The following is a 25,248-nucleotide window of genomic DNA, read 5'->3' as shown; positions in this document are numbered from 1 at the left end:
GAGGCAGAAGAATCCCTTGAACCCGGATTTGGGGGAGGGCAAGTGCGGAGGTTGCAGTGCGCTCATATTGTACCACTTCTCTCCAGCCTGGGCAAAAGAACAAAACTGTCTCAAACAAACAAAATGAAAAGGGAGAAGAATTGAGCTGACAATTTTTTTCATGTATTTGAGGTATTTTTTGATAACTTATATGTGCAGCTGCTTGTATCAGCATTGGTTAAGTAAAGAAGCTAAAAAGTACTGAAGAAGAAACATTTTTCCAAGTATAAAAACTTAGAGATATTATGGTGTGTTTATTAGAGTGAATTTGGAAGATTCAAAGAGGTATAAAGAAAAATCAAATTTGCCTATAAGCCCAGTACTCAGGGATAACCATTTGACATTTATATATATTTTCATCTCATTTATTCTGAGTACGTGTGTGTGTGTGTGTTTTAAACAATATTGGAGTGATTACCCAAATTATAGTTGTTTTTTATTTATGGGGTACAAAGTGATACTGTGATTTATGAATACAAGGTAAATAATTAAATCAAGCTAAATATATCTGTCACCTCAAATACTTATTTTTATCTGGTGAGAAATTTGAAATTTACTCTTTTAGTGATTTTGAAGTGTGTAATACATTATTATTGACTGTACTCACTATGCTATGCAATATGTATCCAAAAAACAACTTATTTCTCCTAACTGAGGCTTTAAACCTTTCACCATCCTCTCTCCATTCTCTCCCTTCTACCCCACCCCAAGGCCTCTGGTAACCACCCTTCTCCTCTGGGTTTCTATGAGTTCGATTGTTTTAGATTGCACATTTAAGCAAGAATATGCAGGATTTTTCTTTCTGTGCCTGACAAAATTTTTAATATATTTCCTCTTATGCTTAAATACAGTAAGGTGTGGATTATAAAATGAAAGAATAGAGTTATTTTGTATGTGGTTCAATAACATCTTGCCACATCTCTCCTTTAGAGTCAGTAGATTCGCTTAATTTCCTTAATGTGCTGTAGGATTTCCTAAGCCTCAAATATTTATTCATTAATTTAACAAATAATTTCTCATTTGCAAATCTGGCTTTTAAGTAGGACAGATGAATAAGATGTTTTTGAATGATAAACAATATGGATGAAGTCGAGAACTTGGTTTAGGAGCCAGAAACTCTGCCTATCTTCTGGTCTTGGCATGAGAGTGTGACTGGGTCCCTTAAGCCATCAGTATCTCTGCTTGCCTGTCTATACAGCAAGAATAAGAATAATACAGCCACACTACAAGATTAGAGAACAGATGTGAAGGGTGTCACTGTTTCTCAAATTGTTGTTGAAATACAAAGCACATGCTGTTGCAATGAATATGTTGTGCCTTTCAGATAAACACAACTCTGGGTCTCCCATGCTGCTGGGACTAAGGGGTGACATGGAGAAGTGACATGTATGGTCCCTATATCTTCTTGGCATAATACTTAGGTCATTAGTAGCACCTTAATCCTGATCATTGTACTTTTCACTGAGCTACTGTCAGGGAATAACATGCAAACGGAGAACTCATATTCTTTTAAAATATGAGTACCCATCAGAGTGAGGACAAGAAGTGCCAAAGGCCAGGCAAGCCATTCACGAAAGGAAGGAAAAGAAATGTTGGAGATAATCTTCTAGTAGAATCCTAGCTCCTAAAGAGAAGAGAGTCAGGAATACTTTCTTTATGTGAATAGATATGATTATAGTACTATTCAGTCATGCTATTTCTAACCAGTGAATTGTGTAGTTACTGTACTGAGGAGTTATTTGGGGAAGAATAGGAGAGATGAATCAGGAATCGCCAGTGTCTAGCACGGTGCCTGGAACTTACTCTGCTCTTACTGAGGATTTATTGAATGATCAGTTTTAGCAACTTCAGGTTCCTATGGTGCTTTAGCATTTACTCCGCACCTTATTTACCCAACAATCTTATTTGACAAGCGAAGCAAATAGGCTCAGAAAGGTCAAATGACTAGGTCTCTAATTTCTGGCATTCAGGGTTCTAGGCCTCTAAGCTCCAAATCCAGTAGTTCTCCAGAGTGGAGCTTCCTGTCATAGGGACTAGTGGGACTGGCTCCACTTCTCAAAGGTAATTGCTGCTCTGATGCAGCTTTTTCTTACAAATGCCAGGTTTCTGAGAACTCCAGACAAACCAACTGAATTTATCGTCAAGTGTCTATCACCGTGAGGAGCATTCTGTAGGTGCTAAATAAATATGCCTAGAAAGCAACAGGAGAGATTTTCGGTGTCATCCCTGGATGCAATCTACACTCTCAGTTGGTTTCTGTGGATTGATGGATTAACATATGTAATTAGAGTAGTATTAAAACCACTTGCACTTATCTGATACTTAGTTCACAAAATGCTTTCGTGTGACTTTCCTTTTAACACAGCAGGTCCTTACAACATTGTTCTCCTAGTTCAGAAGGCTGATGTGTCACCTTTCTTTATTTCACTGCTTTAGCTCCCAGCATCTGGCCGAGAGCCTGGCACAAATAGGTGCTCACTATAGATAGTCGCTGATTGTTTGAATAAATAAATAATAAGGGGGTAGTAGAGTATTTGTGATTGAATATCTTCTATTTCATCTGATGCTAAAGTAAAACATAAACGGCAATTTTATCTGTATCTTTAAGGCCGGAACTTTTCAAGAATAGGTTTTAGAACGCGGTAGGCATTTTAAAAATGCCAATAAAAAATTCTAAAACTAAAGTTTCTAAAATTTATCTTCACCCTCTGATCCCATAATTTAGAGGTTTGGAAAGCTGTTGTTTTATAAGAGCCTGGGAGTATGATGTTACCTTTGCCTTTCTTGGGTACTGCTTCCTTGCCCATTCTTGGCGCCGGTTGAATTTCCTTCATATATTGGGGTAGGTGTGGATATTCTTTGCCATACTGCAACTGGGGCATCTCCTTGCCCATGGCAAGGCCATCTTTGGCCAAAGGCATATGAGGTACTTGCTGACCCAGGGGCTGGTATTGTGGAATTTGCAGTGGCATCTGAGGAGGAATTTGAGGTGGCAGCGGCTTGATCCCATAGTAGGCACCAGCCTGAATGAGCCTGATGGAGCTCAGGAAAATGGTAAGCAGCATTCCCAGCAGCTGCAGAGGGTCGGGCAGCACAGCCATCACCTGTGGGAGGAACCAATGCACCAACTTGGTGAAACTCTGCGAAGCCAAGTGACTTGAGTTTATTTAGAGATAGAAGGTAGAAAAACAAAAAGGAAACAGTCTTTAACATCAGAACTTCATGATAGAAAGCAAATGAAAAGGAAAATGTGAACTTCCTATAGAAAACAAAAAATAAGAGTAGAATCTGTCAAATAAAGGCAATTGGTAGGAATATAGACTGTGGGGGAGACTGCTGGTTGTCCCCCATATTGATTCTGCCTTTTTGCGCTGTTTTCCTGTCTTCACCTGGGAACAGAGCAGCCCAGAATGAAGATATTTCAGCCAGGCAGGGCCATTTCAGCCATTTTGGCCAATTGGGGGTAGTTATCATGGGTGCCCCTTCCAGGAAGAATCTTAAAAAGGAGTGGGCATGTCTTCCCCTTCCTCCTTCCTTCTGGTTGGACTGCTGATATGTTGCTGGAAACAGACCACACATCTTGGACCATGAGGTGAATGCAGTGCAAAGAGGATGATAAAACAAGGCAGAAGAAGCCTCAGGCCTGGTTGAACATAAGATGCCATAGCAGTCCTTAAATTTGTTTACCCAAGAGAGAAGTGAAGTTCTACCTTCTTTAAGCCACTGTTAGTTTGGGCAGTCTACATTCGCATGAAACCTAATCCTAACAATACATTGTGATAGAAGGAGGCAAAACTGGTGACAAGTAACAAAGGAGGCTTTGTTAATAAGTACCAAAATCCTATTCCAAATGGAAACACTTAATAATTTGTAGGCTTTATGCCACAGAAGAGATTTTTCATAGGCCAGATGAGGGCTACTTGGATGTAGTTACAAATAAATGTAAATGTAAAGAGTAAACAGCAACAGACTGCATAAGACTTCTGAATTGAAGAGAAAATACTTCTTCATGTGACAGTATGAAACATTTTAAAAATCACTATCATAATTACACACCTCTAATCTTGTATTTAAATACTATAAATTCATTAGTTTAGAAACTGGTTAATTGGACTGTTAAAGTCTATCATTGTCCTTGTATGAAAGAAAGGAGTTTATGAAGCAAATTAGCTGTATAAATAAGAGGAGATGTTTAACTATTCATAAGAATAGGCTGCTTCTAAGCCCCTTAAGAGCACTTTTTGCAAATTGGCAGTTAACAGAATAAATATAAATGGGGCTTATCTGTTTATGAAAACCAGCTAGGAAAGATCTCTGTTTGGAAATGCCCTAGGCGGAAAACCAGACAGCACAGAGAAGTGCAGTGTTGGCAAATGCACACTAGGGGGCAAGTGTGGTACACACTTAAGTCTGTTTCGTATTCTGCCTGCCCGTCCCCTGCCCCCATGTAGAACTAACGCTGGGCATACACCCACTACGGGCTCACACTTTATTAAGGGACTTAATGAAAATTGGAATCTTAAGGGGCATGTCATCATACTGCTGCAGAGAGAGAGAGAAGTGGCAAGTTTCTCACAATTTTTAATTATCTTTTGGAAAATTTTGAAAAAACTTTGGTCTGTAAATAATTCAGTTTCCATTCTCATGAGAGTTGTTTTCTTTGCTTCTACGTTACTTATTTCTGGATCATCGTTTTCCACTCCTTAGAAAATACGTGTTGCCTTTGCAATATTCTATTTAAGGGCGATGCTAAGAGTGTAAACAGGCTACCAAAGGATTGGTAAATAAGAAGCATCTAAGAAAATATTTAATATGAATCCCTACCACAAAATTCAATGCTTTGCAAGTTTTCTAAATATACTAACTAATCATTTTTCTCCTGAAAAAATGAAGAAACACTTGCTAGGCCCATTTGGGATTACTAAGATGACTATAATATGGTCATTGGGCCTTACCGTCAAAGAGCTTGTACTCTTATAAGGGGTGACCAGATGTGTGAACAGTTATTGAGTAGCAAAGGATATCTAGCAAAACGTAAATTTTTCTCCTACTTCTGTTCTCCAGTATTTAAAGTACCTTATATTTGAAGCAACAATTTTTCCTTATATTTTTTGGATAGTCTATGGATATGCACATATAATATACCTCCCTTTCAAACATAAATTACAGCATACTATACACACTTGTATTTTTTGCTTTTTTCACTCAAAGATCAGCATGTATTTCTTGTCTAGTTATGTGTATGTAAGCAAGTTTAAGTTCTTCATTTGTTAAAATAAGACTTGGATGTTCTCTTCGGTCTTGCGTAGCTCTAACGTTCCATGTCTGTAAGGCAGGTACTAGAGATCTGAAAGTGTTACTCCATACCAGAAACGTGTGGTACTATCTGGTAATGTATAAGCTGATACTCAGTGCAACTTTTGGGCACGAATGAATTTAATTAATGAACCCCAGACTTGTGGTGAAGTCTTTAATAATAAGCTAGCATGTTTGGCCCTTCACCCTTCCATCAATTCAGTGGATGTGTTGGATTATACTTAATAATCTTTAAACCAGGACAATCTAATGAAATACTGGAAAACTGGAAGGAGATGAAATGCCTGGAAGAATACCAGTTGAATACCAAAGACCCAGTGGGATCCTGCTTTACTACAATTATTTCCTCTCATAGGCTTGGCCTTTCTCTCCTGAAAACTACCTCCTTAGGTCTGCCATCTGCCATTTCTCTGGCTCTTTATCTAAATAAACTTTGTTCAGTTTTAACTTGAATATTTATGTAAGGGCCCTGGTTCGAATTTACTGCTTCACTTATTCCTGCTAATTTTTCTTCTGTCCCTGAGGATGTTTTTGGTGGTCAAAGTGGTGTGGTGGTTCTCCCAAATCACTCAAAAGAACATCAGATTTGGGTAATGTTATACAAACACCTGGCGAGAAAGAAGGAGCCTTGGAATTTTTGCTGGGAAGAAATGGTGATAGTGGGTTTTCATGCCTTTCTTTCTGAGAATTTGGAGCACAATAATATTGTGAGTTGTCCTTAATATTTTATTTGATTTCTGTTTATTTGGTAGCTGGTGTGTGTGTGTGTGTGTGTGTGTGTGTGTGTTCTTGAACATAACCATATCTAATGTGTGTAAACATTGAATCTCTGCCAACCAGGCTGGCTTAGTGATAGGTGTCATGTCCTATGACAAAAGCACCGTGGAACAAGTCAAAAGACTTGTATTTAAGTTTTGGCTCTGCAATTCTCCATGCCTGTGACCTTGAGTAAGTCCCTTAGCTTCGCAAAGCCTCAGTTTTCTCACCTATAAAATAGAAATTAGAATCTCTGCCTATCCTTCAGAGCTGTTTAGGGGTACAAATGATAATATGAATTCTTTGTAAGCTGAAAAGGACTCTTCAAATTTAAGTTATTATTAATGGAGTTTGACCAGAAAGACAAATTGAAACCAACTGAAATGTCAAAGATTTTCCAGGAAGGATACTAGCAAAGTAAATGTGAGGTTAACTGCAACAATGATAACCTAACATGAATAAAACATGGCCATTCAAATGTACTTGTTAAAAATGGTTAAATGGAATATTATGCAGCAATCAAAAATGATGAGTTTGTGTCCTTTGTAGAGACATGGATGAATCTGGGGAACATCATTCTCATCAAACTGACACAAGAACAGAAAATGAAATACTGCATATTCTCACTCATAGGCAGGTGATGAACAATGAGAACACATGGACACAGGGAGGGGAGCACTACACACTGGGGACTATTGGGGGGAAGAATAGGGGAGGGACAGCGGGGGGGGGGAGCTGGGGAGGGATAGCATGGGGAGAAATGCCAGATATAGGTGAAGGGGAGGAAGGCAGCAAATCACACTGCCACATGTGTACCTATGCAATTATCTTACATGTTCTGTACATGTACCCCAAAACCTAAAATGCAATAAAAAAAGAAGAAATAATAATTAATATGTAAAAAAAGAAATTTGTGAAAGTACAGAAATATATATATGAAAACAAATGAGCCAGAGGAAATTACTGTTGACATCCTGGCATATTTTACTCCAGTTTTTCAACAAATTTCATATAATCTTGAGTTACTCTTTTAAAAATTAACATTATAACATGTACATTTTCCTGTTTTTATTAAAAAATTCCCATAAAAAAAGGTTAAAAAACAGAACAGCTGACCCAAGGCAGCCATTCATCACGTGTCAGTGTCAATAATTACGAATCCTAGGCATTTTGAACAGCCCTAAATCGTTTCCTATATTTGGGCAGGGCTGCAGAGAGTTTCAAATTCCTCATGTGACCTGTAATGTATCTAACAGAATAATGTGATATATATTAACAGAATAATATGAGACATATATATATATATATATATATATATTATTCTAAGTGTGTCTCAGCATTCTATTTGTACATTTATCCTCATGAGTTTTTGGCTTACTATACAGAAGAATGTTTAAATATTTAATCCGTTGGTCCTTGCCTTGAATCCAACTTTCCTTTCACATAAGCTAACACAGCATGTCTTTGTGTATGTATGTGTGTCTCTGTTGTGTGTAGTGTGGTCAAGCCTCTCTAATCAGCTCCTAGGCTGGTCCTCTGTGCCTCTTACTTGTGCAAGATTTGTAGTCTCTCAAGAGCCTCAGATTTGCCATCCTAAAGCAAGGGAAGTCAAGCAGAATCCTCCTCCAGTGTTCACCGGAATTGCCTTCCTGGCTTTTCCATGCCTCTCAAAGAAAGTTCTCTCTTGATTGCATTTCTCAAGACAGTTCATTCATTAGATATACCCACTGAACACCTACAAATTGCTAGGAAGTGTTCTGAGTATTGGCAATACAGTAGTGAATTAGAAAGTCGAGGTCTCATTTTACTGAACTCACATTCTAGTGTGGAGATACAGTTGATACATGTTAAAAATAAATTTTGTAATTTCAGATTTGAGTGCTATGAAAAAGCAATGCAGGTGTCTTAGTCATTAGGGCTGCTATAGCAAAAATACTACAAGCTGAGTGGTTTATAAAGAACAGCAATTTCTCAGTGTGCATGACGCTGGGAAGTTTAAGATCAAGAGGCCAGCAGATTGTCTAGTGAGGAACCACTTTCTGGTTCACAGATGACACCATTCGCTGTATCCTTACATGATAAAAGGGGCAAGGGAGCTCTCTGGAGTCTCTTTCGTAAGAGCACTAATTCTACTCATGAGGACTCTGCCCTCATGACCTAATCATCTCCTGTACGCCCCGACTCCTAACATCATCACTTTGGGGGGCATCAGATGTCAACATATGAATTCGGGGGGACATAAACTTTCAGTGTATAGCAGCAGGGGGTAAAGGGTTTGAGAATGATGGAGTAGAAGAGTTCTGATGTTTTGGAAAGAACGGTGGGGACCAACATCTGAGGAAGTAACTTTTGGATAGAGATGTGAGGGTTGACAGATTTATCTCTGTTAAGACAACATACAGGAAAAAAAGGAAAGAGTCCTATTTACCACAATGTTAGCTGAAGGTACCTTTCCCTTATATAGACTCATTTCAAAAGTACGTTCCTCATCCATGCCTGACCTCATTTTGCATTCTTTATTTACCATCATCTTTTTTCCTGGAAGATAATTATTATTTTCCTTTTATTTCTCTGTAGATTTCAGTCCTACCATATAGTTTTCTATGGTTGTCATAACAAAGTATCTCAGACTGGATAACTCAATGGAAATTAACTTTCTCACAGTTCTAGAGATACAGAAGTTCAAGATGAAGATGTTGGCAGAGCTGGATTCTGCTGGAGCCTCTCTCCTTGGCTTGTAGATGGCAGTTACCTCCCTCTATCTTCACACAGTCTTTCTTCCATGTGTCTGTGTCCTAATTGCCTCTTCCTTCACCCTAGTGACCTCATTGTAACTTAATTTCCCCTTTAAAGGCTCTATTTTCAAATATGCTTACATTCTGAGGTACTTGGGGTTCAACATATGCATTCGGGAAGACACAGCTCAGCCCATAACACCTCCCTTCCTCCAGACCAACTCTACTCCTGCCTCCTCTGTGAAGCCTTCCCACCTCTCCATCATCATTATTCTCCTAAAGTTTAACACAAAGTCAAATGTACATTTGTCCTCAGTTTTCTGAGGACAAGAAAAATTTGACTTCTCAATATTTACTGATGGATCCTCACAATCAAAATTCTTAGTGTTGATAGGGGCTTTCAAAAATACCCAATTCAGCTTCATTCCCCATTTAAAATTCTGGCTAAAGAGGTTGTTGACAGAAAGCCCTTGTATTTTTGACTCGGATATTAATAATGATGAGAACATTTGAAAAGCAACTTATTACCTTGTATAATTTTGTTGCTTTTTTTTTTTTTTATTATCTAAACACCTTTTAGAGAGACTTACCTTTTTGATTTGTATATAGAGGTACACATGTAGCTTACTATTAGTGGTGTGGGAAAGGAGGGCATGTTGAGAAAATGAATCCCAAAACTGGGCTATAAGATAATAGATGGGCACATGACCTTTTATTGTCATGCTAAGATCATTTTAAAATAAGCCCACCTTAGGGTCAACTGATCAATGATATGTAGCTTTGTTGCAAAATTGATTAGTATTAGAGATATTAATAACTCTGTAACTATATTGATCAATGACCCTCAGGTTATAAATATTAACCACTTTTGTAAGTAACTCAGCATTATCTCAACATTGTTTTTTATTTACTGAAAAAAGTCCCAGGGACTTTGCAGTCATGAGCTGCGTAATGACATCTCAGTCAGCAAAGGACCATATTTATGCCAGTGGTCCCATAAGAATATAATGGAGCTGAAAAATTCCTGTTGCCTAGTTAGGTCTTATTCATCATAATGTCTGTGGTGCAATGCATTTTCTTTTCTATGTTTAAATATATTTAGGCACGCAAATACTTACATTGTGTTACAGTTGCCTACGGTATTCAGCACAGTAACATGCCCTATAGGTTTGTAGCCTGGGGTTAAGAGGCTACGCCACATAGCCTAGGTAGGTAGCAAGTGCTACGGTGTAGGTTTGTGTGAGTACACTCCATGATGTTTGTACAATGACAAAATCCGTTAATGATGCATATCTCAGAACGTATTCCCATTGTTAAATCACACATAACGGAACTTCAAATACATTCGATCATTAATCCGATACCCATTTCTTGGGTCTTTTTTGACATTACAGTTTGTAATTAATAATGTCCCCATCCTGTATTTATATGATTGGTTATTTTACTGAAATTGAAGACTGTTATTTAATTACTTGTAGGAGCTGGCATCTAGTATATAAGGTGACAGAGTTCCAGCTTAATTTTACAAGGTACTGATCCATCTAATTGTGCTGTCACTTTCTCCGTCTTGTCCTCCAAATATCAAGGCCCTCTTTTTGCATGAAATAAGGAATTCTTCTGTTACATAAGACAAGCTCTTGGACAAGCTTCCTTACTCTTTGCTTTTCTGACTAGGAATACAAGCTTAAAAGTATTTATTAAGTCACAAAGCCACTGACAAGGTAAATATGCTGAGATGGAGCTGATACAGTTTAGCTCTGCGGCGCCACCCAAATCTCATTTAAAACTGTAATTCCCACATGTCAAGGGAGGGACCTAGTAGAAGGTGACTGAATCGTGGGAGTGGTTCCCCTATGATAGTGAATTCCCATGAGATCTGATGGTTTAAAAGTGTTTGGCAGTTCCCGCCCCCTGCCCCCGCACCTTGCACTCGCTCACTCTCTCTCTCTCTCCCCTCACCCCCCGCCGCCTTGTGAAAAAGGTGCCTGCTTCTCTTTCTCCTTCCACCATGATTATAAGTTTTTTGAGGCCTCCTTAGCCATATGGAACTGTGAGTCAATTAAACCTCCTTTCTTTATAAATTACCCAGTCTTAGGTAGTTCTTTATAGCAGTGTGAAAATGGACTAATAACCCAAATAAATAAGCCTGTCAGATTCTGGTCACTCAATTGCGTGGAGGCAGTGGGCAAGACCATCCAATAAACATTCATTGGTTTTGGTCAGTCTGCTTATTTACATCTATCAAGATGGCTATAAATGTAAAACTGAGCCTAAATTATACACTTTACCAACAAATCCTGAATTCTGCAAATAAGAGTAGCCAGTCACCTCCATGTACTAACTATAGCAGATAATGACCTCAAGGGACCAACAAAACTTGAGAAGTCAATTAGGTTGTGCCCCCAGCTCTAGAAATGAGCCACACACATAATGCCTCTGAAATGAATGGCCAACTACCACATTCCAAAAGTTCTCCAGAGGAGATTTCGCAACATTCCCTAGTAACCAGTTCTAGGATTTCACATGAGATTTCCTAATACTAATCTGAATCTCTTCTGCTGAACTATAAGCTCATTGCCTTTTTTTCCATTCTCAAAGGAGGTGGGAAACATCTGGAGAATATTTTTCTTAAAACAATAGCTCACATATTTGAAGTTTACAATTAAGTTTTTTGTTTCTCTAACTGGAATAGTGTCAGCTGCTAAACAGTTTATAAAACACACGAGAAAACCCCTAAAAAAACCCTCTAAAGTAGAATATATTTTTTTCTTTTGATAATATGAAAGCATCATTGTTTTCAGAGCAGAAAATAACTAAGCTTTAGTTCTGACCCAAGTAAGTTACCTGTCCTGACTGGGCAACAGTTCCCCTCATTTGTAGAATGAGAATATGGGCTATATGACTTCGAGGTCCCTTCCACTTCTGAAGTTTTTTTGTAACCGTGAATGTGAAGAACATATCTACAATTCACAGATAAATAATTTTAGGGGCCAGGTGTGGTGGTTCACACTGCGCTTTGGGAGGCTGAGGTGGGCAGATCACCTGAGGTCAGGAGTTTGAGACCAACCTGGCCAACATGGTAAAACCCTGTCTCTATTGAAAATACAAAAGTTATCCAGGTGTGGTGGGACATGCCTGTAATCCCAGCTACTTGGGAGGCTAAGGCAGGAGAATCGCTTTAACCCAGGAGGTGGAAGTTGCAGTGAACCGAGATGGTGCCGCTGCACTCCAGCTTGGGTGACAGAGTGAGACTCCATCTCAAAATAAATAAATACATAAAATAATAATAATAAAAAGAAGTTTAGGACTTAGGTACTTAAGTGTTTGTATGTTGGAAAGTTAGATCAATTTCATACTTACAGTTACGTTTCAATATTGCCCTCTCTTTTCTTACAGTTGGCAGTGGAATAAGGATGGGGAGTTTGTACTCCTTCACCCCCTGTAAATATTCCTCTGGTCAGATAAGCTATGCTTGCCCAGAAACCAAAGGAAGAAATAAGAAACATGATTTAGGGATAATAATAATAATAATGCATGCCTTTTTTTTCTTACCACATTCCAAGATTGAATACAAATGTGAAGCTTACTGAGAAACCTTTAAAAAGTGGCCATAAAAGATAAAAACGTCCTACGATGTGTGTGCTCAAAAATTCCTGCAGTCATTCAGCAAATATTGACGTAGGCTTCCAGTCATAAGAATGACAAATACAAAGTACGCATCTTGGAAAGGGGAAATGGGTAGTTGAAGAGTGTGACATAGTCATGTTTTAGGAGCAACAACAATTTTATAAGAAAAATTGAAGATCTAAAATCCAGAGGCAGCTCTACAGTAAAGTAGGGGATTGTGAGGACTCCACAAGAATAAGGTCCTTGCCATTTCATGGGCCTGGCGATACACAGCAAGGTGAGTTCCTTCTTGCTATGGCTCTAGCAGGACTGCCGAGCACTCTTGTTATTTATATGAACAGCTTTCTGCTTTCTCTGCACTAATACAGTTTGTGTAACCAACACAATGTAAAGTAAATGTTTTCAGCCCTTTTGTAAGGGAGACAATTGTGGGGAAATTTTATCTAATGTAATCCATTAAACTGGACATTGTAAAAATATTTACTTAGAGCAAACAGCTACAAGGTGTAACATAAAATATGAATTTTGTAGTCCATTTCTTGCGTGTCCAATTGTTGAAGTTTTATTTAGCTAAGTTTATTTTGAATCATATAACCCCAAGTGACTTCATATTATAAATCAAGCACTCACAGGCATACTCTTCAGTCAGAATGGCAATCTTACTAAAGTTGCAATATTTAGTTCTGGCAATTTCTGAATTAGAAAAGAACTAAAAAATCTTGACGATTTCTTGGTCAGTGAAAATGTGAATTTGTTCTTTCCTTGTTGCATGGTTTAAGAGTAGCAGAAATCATTCCAGAGGACTGTTCCCAACAGTGGATTTAAATTGAAAAAAATTTAGTTCTAAACCTAGGGCTAACCCTAAAATACTCAATTGTAATAAATCATCAGTCACAGAGAGGGCAGTCTCTAAAATCCACCACTTTTCAACTACAGTTCCATCTAGATAATTGGCCTTTGTGCTAACATCCTGCCCTTTGAACAAAGGCAAAGCTCGGAGAGCAACCAAACCACAGCTATCTTGGTATTGGAAGTTCCATTTAGTTAAGGGATGGAATTTATTTTGAGGGATAGAGATGGATGTGGTGTCTGTGAGGAAAAATCATAAGATTTTCACAGTTGATCCACTGAACATGTTTCAAAGAAAAATGGAAGTGGAGAAAGGAAAGGGCAGGGTATTATGTAACAGATGCCAGGTCTTCGGGAAATATCAGTGAAGGAGGCTGAGTATAAAAGGCTTTTCTTTTCTTTTCTTTTTTTTTGAGACGGAGTTTCGCTCTTGTTACCCAGGCTGGAGCGCAATGGCGCGATCTTGGCTCACCGCAACCTCCGCCTCCTGGGTTCAGGCAATTCTCCCGCCTCAGCCTCCTGACTACCTGGGATTACAGGTATGCACCGCCGTGCCCAGCTAATTTTTTGTATCTTTAGTAGAGACGGGTTTCACCATGTTGACCAGGATGGTCTCGATCTCTTGAAAAAGGCTTTTCTTTTTATGTGCAAAATTCATTGCAAGGCACCACAACTTACAAGAACATATGGAATTTCATTGATGAACATGGATCACAAATGTAGGGCACTTAGCTGGAGTTGAGAGACTCAGAGTCTTCTCTGTAAATGTCTTGATCATGATGTCCTTGTAAACCTTTCAGGGCCCTCTTTTACTAAACTATGAAATGAAGGGAATGAATTAGATGGGAAGTAGGGGGTTGTGGAAGCCCAAATCAAGGGGCATCAATGAGTCCAGTTGGCTGACTAGTGTCTGTGATGAAGTTAGCAACAGTAGAAAGTTTGAGCTAAAGTGCTTGAATTAAATCCTGATTCCATCACTTGTTAGCTGTGTGATTTTAAGCAAGTTACATAACCTGTCTGTGCCTTGGTTTCTTTTTGACAAATTGCTGTGCCTTGGTTTCTTTTTGACAAATTGCTGCTGATGATAAAATTACCTGTCTTATGAGGTTGTTGAGAAGATTAAGGGAATTAATACAAGTAAGATTCTTGCAACAGCGTCTAATATAGTAAGCACTTAATAAGTGTTAGCTATTATTTAATTTTAAAAAATGGTGGTGGTGGTGGAGGAGGAGCAGTGGTAATAATAGACGGGATCTTGAGCACACGTTCCATGATACTTTGCTTCTTTGCAGTCTTACTATGAAGAATTCGTAAGGTAATCGTTTTTGTTTTTACTCTGCTCAAGACCTGTTTTGAAAACTAGGCTGACCAGTTGTCCCCTGGCTCAAGATTCTTGAGATCATTGATAACTTTTACTCATTTTCTGGATGCTTGTAAGATTCTCTTTATACCTGTGATAAAGGTCTTAGGCTTAGCTTGAGCTGAATGACAGGTTCATGGAGGCATTTTTCTAAATCTCCAGTCTGAATATGCAATTTAAGAATTCTCATTGCAAGGAAAAATCTCTGAAGTTCTCTTTGTCCAAACAAAGGCAAAGTAAAGATCATTTCTAATAAGTGAGTAACAAATATTGTGTCTGCTTGTCCACTTCAAGGCAGTGCGTCTCCCACCTGTTTGCCCCCTGCAAACAGTAGTTCAAAGGCTGGATCTCTTTCTGCTTCCTTTCCTCCAGAAAACTGGCCACTCCGGGGACCCTTCTTTATACTGACTGCAAAGGGCTTTCACTTTGAATTTCGAACTGAAGACATTTCTGCCAGGTGATAGTGGCAAGTTGCCCTTGTGGGAGTAACTGCAGAATTTAGGCTTTTACTGCTGAAGGAAGTAAAATCCACAAGTAATAATATATATAAACCTTTAGGGCAGCAAAATCATCAGCTTGCAATCACTTTTTTTAGCTTTGTCTTTCCATGCTATTTTCGGGGACTTGAATAATATTGCTACAATAAACATTTATTTAGTGATTACCATTTTTCAAGAGTTATGTCTAAAAGATTCATTCCTAACCTACAGAACTCTACATAATTGAGAACTACTTTGAGTTTTGTGTATGAAAAAAACAGACTCAAGTCAGTATATACTTCTTTTTATACATAGTGAAAAGTAGTATCCTCACAGCTAAAATGCCAAATAAATCTCACACAATATTTAGCCATAGGCATTGTCTAAAATGTGAAAGGTTAATTTCCCCCCAAGTGAAGCAAATCTGTAGTGCATTTTATTTTGATAAACTAATTCTTAGTCATAAATTCTAGAAGCGGGTTTTGGGAAGGACATGCCATATAACAGCTCACTCAAGTGTCTGGAGAAATAGAATCAGACCTTTATCTTTGGGAATTCTCTTTGCACTTAGTTCACAACTGTGCACAAAGTCTTCTTGACAAATGCTTGTCAGATGGCACCATTTTCATCCTGCCTACCCCTTTTCTAAATGTTGAAGTACAGTCTTGATAGTGTGATGGCTGAGAGAGCATCCAAACACAGGATCGATGTTTCTCTTCCCCCTGCCCACTGTTTTCATTCTCACTCTCTTAACTTTGAGTGTTGAGGTCTCCTGCCAGCTTACAAGAATAGAAAATCTTACATAGTAGCCATTTTTCCTTAGAAATTAATAAAGCACACTATTTTTTATTTTAAAAGCCTGTAAAGAAAGATGAAGGGTTGACAACTGGTAAAATATTCTTGAGATTGGTGATAACTTGTGCTCATTTTCAGGATGCTTGTAAGATTCTCTTTATACCTATGATATAGGTCTTAGGTTAGCTTGAACTGAATGACAGGGTTGTGGAGTCATTATTTTAAATCCCCAGTCTGAATATGCAATTTAAGACTTCTCATTGCAAGGAAAAATCTCTGAAGTTCTCTATCTCTCTACAGAATTAACCTCTGAGACCCATTTCCTTGTTTGTAAAACCAAGATTGTTGGACTAAGTGACCCCTATTGTTACTTTTAGGTCTAAAAACTGGCTGTCCTTGGCCCTACCTATCTTAGTCTTTTTTTTGTCTTTAATCATGACAGGGACTGGAAAGAGAGAGGCAGTAGGTTATTGGAGTTGAGTATTAACATGAAATGGGATAGGTGTTAAGAAAAAGGAGGGGAGATTGGCGTTTTATTATTTCATATTCATGTGAATGCTTCAATGGCAGTTTGCAAAGTTCCATAATTCTTTTCTCTGTGATGGTTTGTGTTGTGGGCCACATCCTTGCCACGGATTTCTGTCTCCTTGCTGTGGAAACCAGCCAAGGATACATTGTTGACCACCTGCTCACTTTCTCACACGAGATGTCTCCCCAGACTTATTTTCTTTGCTTTCCACTCCTGCTGGTTTATAGCTTTCCCTTATGTAGCAATAAAACTCTTTGAGAGTTCTCTTAAGGATGAATTAATGCCACTTAAGTATATTTCCGTTAGCTGTCCTTTGATGGTTCTGTTTAAAAATAAAGGGAGAACTGGGGCAACTTGGTTCTTAGTGAAATTTTCCTTCCTCTTGCTTTAAAGTTACCACTCCTCAGAAGCAGTTACACTCCAAGAGAGTGTAGAAAAATGTCTGAGAAACATTGTCAGAAGACAAACTTACCATCTTTCCATATTTTTTTTCCCCTTTGGAAAGATACTTACACTATAAAGAGACCCAGCTCAGCCTGTGTGAGTTTTCCTTGTATTCCTTTAAATACCAGAAAGTGTGTCTGAATTCCAGAGGAGCAGAATGCAATCTTGTTCTCTACCCTAATAGCAAACAGATTAAGGATTGGTTGTCATGATTCCATTTCAACTTAGTGTAGTCTGCAATTTGTTTTACTGTCCCTATCTTTTATATTTTAGTCATTCATCTGAATCTCACAGTTCTAACTCTGAGAGTCAGGAAATATGGTTTCTGTCCTGAGCTTGCCACCAGCCTTTGTGACTCAGCTTCTGTAGGTTTCTGACTTCTCTGCTATAAAACAGTAATAGAATCTGGGTATTGAGGAAAAGAGTCTCCCAATAGAGGCACTACTCTCTAGTGGAGTATAAGATTGAGACCTACTGGGCTGCATTCCCAGGAGGTTAAGGCATTCTTAGTCACAGGATGTGATAGGAGGTCGGCACAAGATACAGGTCACAAGACCATACAGATAAATAGGTTGTGGTGAAGAAGCCAGCTAAATCCCATCAAAACCAAGATGGTGACGAAAGTGACCTCCCCTCTGTTCATTATATGCTAGTTATAATGCATTAGCATGCTGAAGGACACTCCCACAAGCACGGTGACAGTTTATAAATGCCATAGCAATGTCAGGAAGTTACCCTATGTGGTCTAAAATGGGAGGAACCCTCAGTCCTGGCAATTGCTCACCCCTTTCCCAGAAAACTCATGAATCCACCCCTTGTTTAGCATATAATCAAGAAATAATTATAAGTATTCTTAGCCAAGCACCCCAGGCTGCTGCGCTGCCTATGGAGTAGCCATTCTTTAATTCCTTTACTTTCTTAATAAACTTGCTTTCACTTTATGGATTTTCCTCAAATTCTTTCTTGTGCAAGATCCAAGGATCCTCTCTTGGGGTCTGCATTGGGACCTCATTCCAGTAACATTTTCATTTATTCCTTATTTTGTTTGCTTACGAAGTGAAACTAACCAGAGGACATTCACTGAAGACTGGGGCAGTGTTCATGACCCATTCCCCTGAGCTCATGATCACACACCACTTTAGATTTCTTATGTATCCCATTCAACAAACATTTTTGAACTACCATGCTAGGAGCTGGAGAGGATTCAAGCACAGCTTAAAGGTCACTTCTGACTCAATGTCAATCCAAGGCAAAGATGGACGTAAAAAAAAAAAATAACAAAGCAACCAGTCCTGCTTCCTTATCAGGCTGTTTTTCCCCTTTTCTCTTCTACCTGTGGTTTCCCTGGTTTCTTTGCTCTTTCCCAGGTTTCTGAGTCCCATCTGGTGTTTACAATTTCATCAGATCATTTTGAACTAACACAGGAAAGACTAATGTCATTCAGAGGCCACAGTGTGACACTGAATCAAAATCATCCCCCTCACTGGTTCAGGGGCTGATTTCCTGTAAGCTAGAAGGAAATGCCGATGAGATAAGTAGGGTGGCATTTAAACACCAAATACCTCCTCCGTAGGTCTGTTGTGTGCCTGAAATTTCTGTTAAAGTTCCAGAATTGTAAACAAACAAAATAAGGAATGAAAATAGTCCACTAGACAGTAGTAGTGCCTCTTTTGGAGGGATCTCCTCCTCAAAACCCAGATTTTATTACTATCTTGCAGCAGAAAAGCCAGAATCCTACAGAAGCTAAGTGACTTACCCACAGTCCAAAGGTTTGAATGACAGATGATTGGTTTATAATGGAGAACAGGGCCCAAGGAATTGGGACTCAGGACATTTAGGAGTATTTGGCCTGGGGCAGTCTGGGAGGTGTGGGTGGATTTCCCTGGCTGGGAATGGGTAGAGAATAATACGGAGGTAGAAGGTAATAGGAACCCTAGGGAAGTCTAGCCTCACCACAAAGCCTCTCTTGCAATTCCTGGGAAGAAAGGCTGGCCATCGTGGCATGATTAATTTGTGTCTACCACATTACCACTTAGAGGCAAGAGTTAACGTATTCAAGAGGAATCACCTGCAACCTGGCCTCCCCAGAAAAGAGGTGACCTCCACCAAAGCTCCATGGAAACCGGTTACAGTTTATGCTTAAGATGAACAATCCTGGTCATGGCAAGGCTTGGACCCCAGCCCTCTTTTCCCACATGATGCCAAAGGAGGGGGTCTTGTGCTTCCCCAACATGCACATGGAGGGGCAAATCCTGCCACTAGCCCATCATGTTAAATAGCTAGAGTTATAAGACTTGGACCTCATATACCAGATGGGCGAGCACCAGACAGCCTGGTGCTTTCTTCAGCCACAACAGATGAGTGTGAGTGGCCAGGAAGGCTGGAGCCCAGGTTCTGCCATGTCATATTGCTGTTTTATCCCTGATCACATGAGAGAGATGGCTGAGGCCTCTCTAATCATATAGTATAAATGCTTTACAATCCAAGGGACAGGAGCCCTCTCATGGTGTCTGATTTTCAGGCCCGCTGGATTGTTGTGTATGACAACATTCCTAGCCTGGAATGTGCCCACCTAACCAGGAATCCTCACACCCAGTACTGTTTCTTCCTCTATAATTTTTTCCTAATAAACATTGCTTGGCCATTTACTTTTGCTTGTTCAACAACCTCCAGATCTATTCCGGTGCTCGACTTGTAGATTGGAGGTCTAAGACTAGAGGAATGCAGATAAATGCTTTCACCCATTAATTAATTCATTGATCACTTTTTTCAGTACTTAGCAAGTGCTGGAGACTCAGTAATGAGTAGAGAATGAGGCTCCTGTCCTGGAATGACTCATAGTCTAGAGGGGTTGCCTGTCTGAGGAGTTCACTGCTCGGACTCCTTCCCTGTGTCAGCTTCCATCTCTGTGAAATGGAACAGGGAAACATTCAACTGTTCGTGTGTGTTGGGCTGGATATGAGCAGCCCAACACACATGTTGGGCTTGGATAATAGTTGCCAGCATTTTTACAATCTCGTGCTGGCTTTGCTCCATCTCTCAGCGTGTGATTAGGCTTCTTCTGCTCTCCAATCCTTGATGTGTATCCATAAAAAACAAACTTATTTTAATATCAGTCTGAATAAGAATGGAAATAGAAGACATTGCGTAGCAAACATAAATAGCTTTTGAATGATCTCTGTGAGTTATATGGCCTTATACAGGTGTACATTGAAAAAATGAGTTATTCATAAGAACTCTGAGGCAGGCTAAGAATTACTAAATGTACATATTTTTGGCATATAATGACATTCTGGATTTATTTTTTTTGAGAGGAACCATACTAGGTTCTTATTGTTGGATTATACTTGTTCTGGTTTCTAACACAATCAAATAACACCATAACATGTGAAGAAAATTATTTTTTTAAAAAAATATGTCTATCAGGCCAGGTGCCGTGGCTCATGCCTGTAATCCCAGCACTTTGGGATGTCAAGGCGGGAGGAGTGCCTGAGCTCAGGAGTTTGAGACCAGCCTGGCCAACATGGTGAAACCCTGCCTCTACTAAAAATACAAAAATCAACCAGGCATGGTGGTGGCCACCTATAATCCTAGCTGCCTGGGAGGCTGAGGCAGGAGAATCCCTTGAACTCGGTAGGTGGAGGTTGCAGTGAGCCAAGATTGTGTTACTGCATTCCAGCCTAAGTGACAGAGCGAAACAACGACTCAAAAAAAAAAAATATATATATATATATTTATATACACACACATATATATACATATATATACACGACTGTATATATAATCATATATATATGACTATCATCTACTTACCGATCTATTCATTTTCTAACCTATCATTTCTCTCCCCTGCATAGTTATCAATGCATGCTTGATGCTACAGAAACACAGGGTAAGCTATGCATGGTTCTGAGTTCTGACTGGATATACAAGTGGGTATTTCCAGCATTCATTAAAGTACCTTTTGGTTAAACACATAGAATATAATTATATATTATAATTTACCTAAAGCTTTTCCTTCAAATACCTCAAATTGCTACAAGTTACTTTTAAAATAAAAAGCCCCACAATAAAGATTCTATGTGAATAGAAATCATAGCAGGTGAACTTTTTATCTTGTCCTACTCATGAAACATAGAGGTGTAGATCACAATCAGAGGAGAAACATCATGCTAAAATGCAGTGATATCCTGTTAGAGGAGGGTTTGACTCACTCTTGGCTGCCATTCCCCTTAAAAACCCAAAATTGCCTGCTCACTATGACATGGAAGCCAGGCATTAAACTGTAGCTACCATGGCCTACCTTGAAGTCTTGTTATTAATAACAATTCAAACAACACATATTTTATGAGGGCTTAGATTGTTTCAAACACTATGAGACTCTACTAAAAATGACTGTATTCAGTCACAAACTTTGAGTGAGGTTTTCTAAGTTCCAACACTGTGCTAGATGCTTTACATAAATTATTCCATTTAATACAATCCCAGTACATTGGGAGGCAGTTACTATTATTATAATCATATTGAAGACAAGGAAATGAGGGCTCAGAGGGGTTAAACCACTTGCCCGAGGTCATCACACAGCTAGTAAGTAGCACACAGTAGGATTTGAATCTGCTGGTCTATCTCCAAAGGCCTCACTCTTCAAGACTACTCTGGATTCAAGTCACTGGAAGACTGCACGGCATCAGTGCCTCATTGTTATGTATGAGTATTTGTTCCCATTAGTACAGACATTGCTAGGCTGTCTTGGAGAGGCCCCATCCTCTCCAACAGACCATGAAACACACTCCTTATGAGTTCTGGGCATTGTTCTGTGAGCCCTGGATCCTTAGGCATCCCCATCACGCTGCTTGGGATTACTCCTTGGTATCTTCCACATAAGCCTGCTCCTCATTTTCAATAAGATCTAATTTTATTTAATTCTGCCTTGTATCACTTGATTTCTAATACATGACTTTGTTTTTTAGAGCAGGTTTAGGTTACAGGAATATACAGGAAAGTACAAAGTTCCTGTACAGTCCTCCTCCCACACTGGCACCACCTCCCCCATTATGAACATGCCGCGCTGGAATGGTGCATATGCGACAAATGGTGAACCTACACTGAAACGTCATTATCACCCAAAGTCCATCTTACATTAGCATTCACTCTTGGTGTTATATGTTCTGTGGGTTTTGACAAATGGATAATAACATGTATCGTACTGAGTACTTTCACCGCTCTAAGAATCCTTTGTGCTCTACCCATCTTTTCCTCTCTACCCAACCTCCCCAGCTCCTGAAAAATTTCTATCTTTTTACGGTCTCCGTAGTTTTGCCTTTTCCAGAATAATACAGTATGTAGCCTTTTCAAATTAGCTTCTATATTTAGTAATATGCACTTAAGATTTCTCCATGTCTTTTCATGGCTTGATAGCTCCTTTGTTTTTAGCACTGAATAATATTCTATTGTCTGGATGTCCTATTATTTATGGAGGTGATCTTCTTAAAGTCACAGTTTGGGCTTCCCGAAATTCTCCTCTGACTTAAGAAAAAGTGCATATGGGCTCTGCTAGGTAGTAACTGGATTCTTCAACAGACCAACGTTGGGAGGTATTCCTGATTGACAATGGTATCATTGGATTACTCCAGGATGAAACAGTTAGGTTTTACTAGAGTTCTGGTCACTCCACGAGGAATTCGTGATGGGGAAGCCCAGGAGTGTGAGGCCCACTCAGAGGACCTTTGAGGGAAGGTGGCTTTTTAATGTCCCCAGATGACACCATATGGATACCTCATCCTACAGAGGGGATGAGCTAAGATTCCTGGAAAACCTAGCCATACCTGGAATTACACTTTGGGTCCATTAGCATCTTCACAGTTACCATCCTGGGATCTGTATGAATGGAAACCACGCAAGAGACACTGGCTTATTCTCAGCTGCATGGAATTAAAATCACAGAACTAGCTTGATGAGCTAGGAAGGCTCCTGCCCAACCATGACTGTTTTGCAGAAAGCACACTAGGCTTGAGGGGCATTAATTTCAAATGGAGTTTACATTGCTTGGCATCTTCTTGGTCAGAATTTATTAAAATATACCTTTTTGCCTCACCTAATTAATGGTGGTCATTATAGACCTCTGAAATATCCTCAAATGACTTCTCAATCATTACATTTAACCTAGTGATGTTAAAATTAAACTTCTAGTCAGAATTAGTATATTTTAAGTTACGATTATCCAAAAATTGGTCATCAGCCTATGTATAATGTGATAAAATAATTATTCATGAATGCATTTAACTTTGTTAGATTGTGATTATATGAATATTCTCTCTTATTTAACAAATGTAAATCAGGTCATGGCATTATTCTAAGAACCCTCTAATACCTTCCAATTATTCTTTGAATAACATCCAGACTCCCTTCTATGACTTACAGATCCCTATCTTATCTGACCTTTCCTGTCCTAATTCCATTTCCACCTGTTGAATAAGCTTCAGCCACACTGCCCTTCTCTCTGTTCTTTGGATTCACCAATTTGGTTCTGGCAGGGCCTTTGGGCATGCTTTTTTTCTGCCCAAAAGGTCTTTTTCTAGCTCTGCACATGAATGGCCCCTTTACATGTCATGCAGGTCTCAGTGAAATGCTGTCTCTTCAGACAAGACTTCTTTGACCAATCTGGCCAAAGCAGTGCCCAATCCCAGTCACTCTCTATCACATGGTTTTGTTCATAGCATACTCAATAGCTGAAATTATCCTGCTTATTTAATTTGTTCATTGCCTATCTCCTCTGCTACGTCTTTAAACTCTGTGAGAGAAGGGACCTGGCCTGTCTTATAATTGTGCTGTTTCCCATGGTAAATAGTAGGTGCTCCAAAAAATGTGACAAAAATGATTGAATAGATGACACCATGGATACTAATCACTGTCCTTTGAGTATGACTCTGTGTCTTGTGAGTATGGATGTATATGTGTGTACCCCTTGGTAAAACACATTTACGTTCAGTTCACTGGCTATCTTTTATTTCTGCACTCTTCAGTGCTTACCACAACATTTTATACGTGCTAGTTGATGAATACGTGTTTTTGAGTGAATGGATAAATTTATAGGCAATGCTGATGAATCTCTTTAAAAAGCAGGCTATGCCATTTTGGCATTGCTGTCATGAAGGACACACTACCCTACTATATGATACTTGGCATACTGAGTATTTTAAGGTGAAGGAAATTGAGAAAACCTCAGAAGCAAGAAGGTCACTCTTTGACTTTCTCCTGCCTTTGTCCCCTGAAGTGAGCCTTAAAAGAATTCTCTGACCTACCCCTCCTGAAAGTATGTCATCAGACCCTCATGCCAGTCATGTCCTGGCCTAAACCCAGAGGCCATGGAGGATGGAACAAACAGGTCTTGCTAAGTTCCCCTTTACCACCAGTTAATTACCAGTAGACCATATCCTTTTCTTCCCTAATCATACTTCTGCACAGCTGTTCATAAAAATGTTTGTCCTGGGTCTTTGGGTCTTCATTTCTGAAGAGAGAGTCTGAGAGCATAGTCCCTCTGGGAGGAAGACCTCAGGTAGAGTTAGAGACTGAGGACAATAAGAAAGGTGAAGGTGGTGTCCAAGGACTGCACCAACCTGGCTCTGCACTAACATTTTCTATCAGGTACTCAGAAGGCTGTTTACTGAGAAGTCTATGAGTAAGATGGTCAGTGTATGAGAGCCAGCACAGAAGGAAACTGATGTGTATGACATCGAAAGCAGACCCTTAAGCTTCAATGCTGCTTCTGCCCCTCATGGTCTGTGTGACCTTGGTCAAGTCACTTACCCCACGCTTTTCACCTATAAAACGGTGGTATCTAGTAATACATATTACACTTGGGTGCCATTAAGGGTCAGTGAGATTTCTCCATATATAGTGCTCTGAAAAGTGCCTGGTAGCTAGTGATTCATAAATGTCATCTTTTAGTATGCAACAGCCATACCATCTGACAGTCCTATTTGGCCATCAGCAGATTACAAATCCCATGTGATTCTTCCAGTACATGTGAAATCAGACTGTAATTTGGAGCTTGATTGTAGGAACAACTATGAAAAAAAAAATTCTTTCAGTGTTCCTTAGCTTTCAAGAGTTTGGGCGTATGGGAGCCCCATATCGAGGAATAGGACCTTTAGGACTAAAAGGAATGTTTATTTTGCCCATACAACTTCGCTAATAATTTGCCTTAATGTGCCCAAGTATAGTTTTATTTTGAATTTGAAATGGGTTAGTTATATGCTGATCTCAATCAAATGTTACTTTTATGCAGACAAGCTTCCATTGTATTTTACTGTTTAAGAC

The 25,248-nt window shown here is 39.2% G+C and overlaps 1 protein-coding gene and 1 long non-coding RNA gene across 6 annotated transcripts in view; one reads left to right on the top strand and one right to left on the bottom strand.

Annotated features, from left to right (window-relative positions):
* The window catches only part of COL8A1 (collagen type VIII alpha 1 chain), a 153,495-nt gene that overhangs the window by 5,358 nt on the left and 122,889 nt on the right, over positions 1-25,248 (bottom strand). For all 5 annotated transcript variants that reach the window (XM_078352209.1, XM_078352211.1, XM_017965289.4 and 2 more), the window contains one exon: positions 2,813-3,143. In XM_078352209.1, the coding sequence (XP_078208335.1) occupies positions 2,813-3,140 (328 nt within the window). In that variant the 5' untranslated portion in view covers positions 3,141-3,143. The remainder of the gene's footprint in view (positions 1-2,812; positions 3,144-25,248) is intronic.
* LOC118147805 (uncharacterized) overlaps positions 1-25,248 on the top strand; it is a 112,419-nt gene that overhangs the window by 23,811 nt on the left and 63,360 nt on the right. The window lies entirely within an intron of this gene.

This window comes from Callithrix jacchus, chromosome 15 (assembly GCF_049354715.1).
Source record: "Callithrix jacchus isolate 240 chromosome 15, calJac240_pri, whole genome shotgun sequence".
NCBI lineage: Eukaryota > Metazoa > Chordata > Mammalia > Primates > Cebidae > Callithrix > Callithrix jacchus.
The sequence above is the reverse complement of the archived record's forward strand: the minus strand, read 5'-3'. Positions and strand labels throughout refer to the sequence as shown.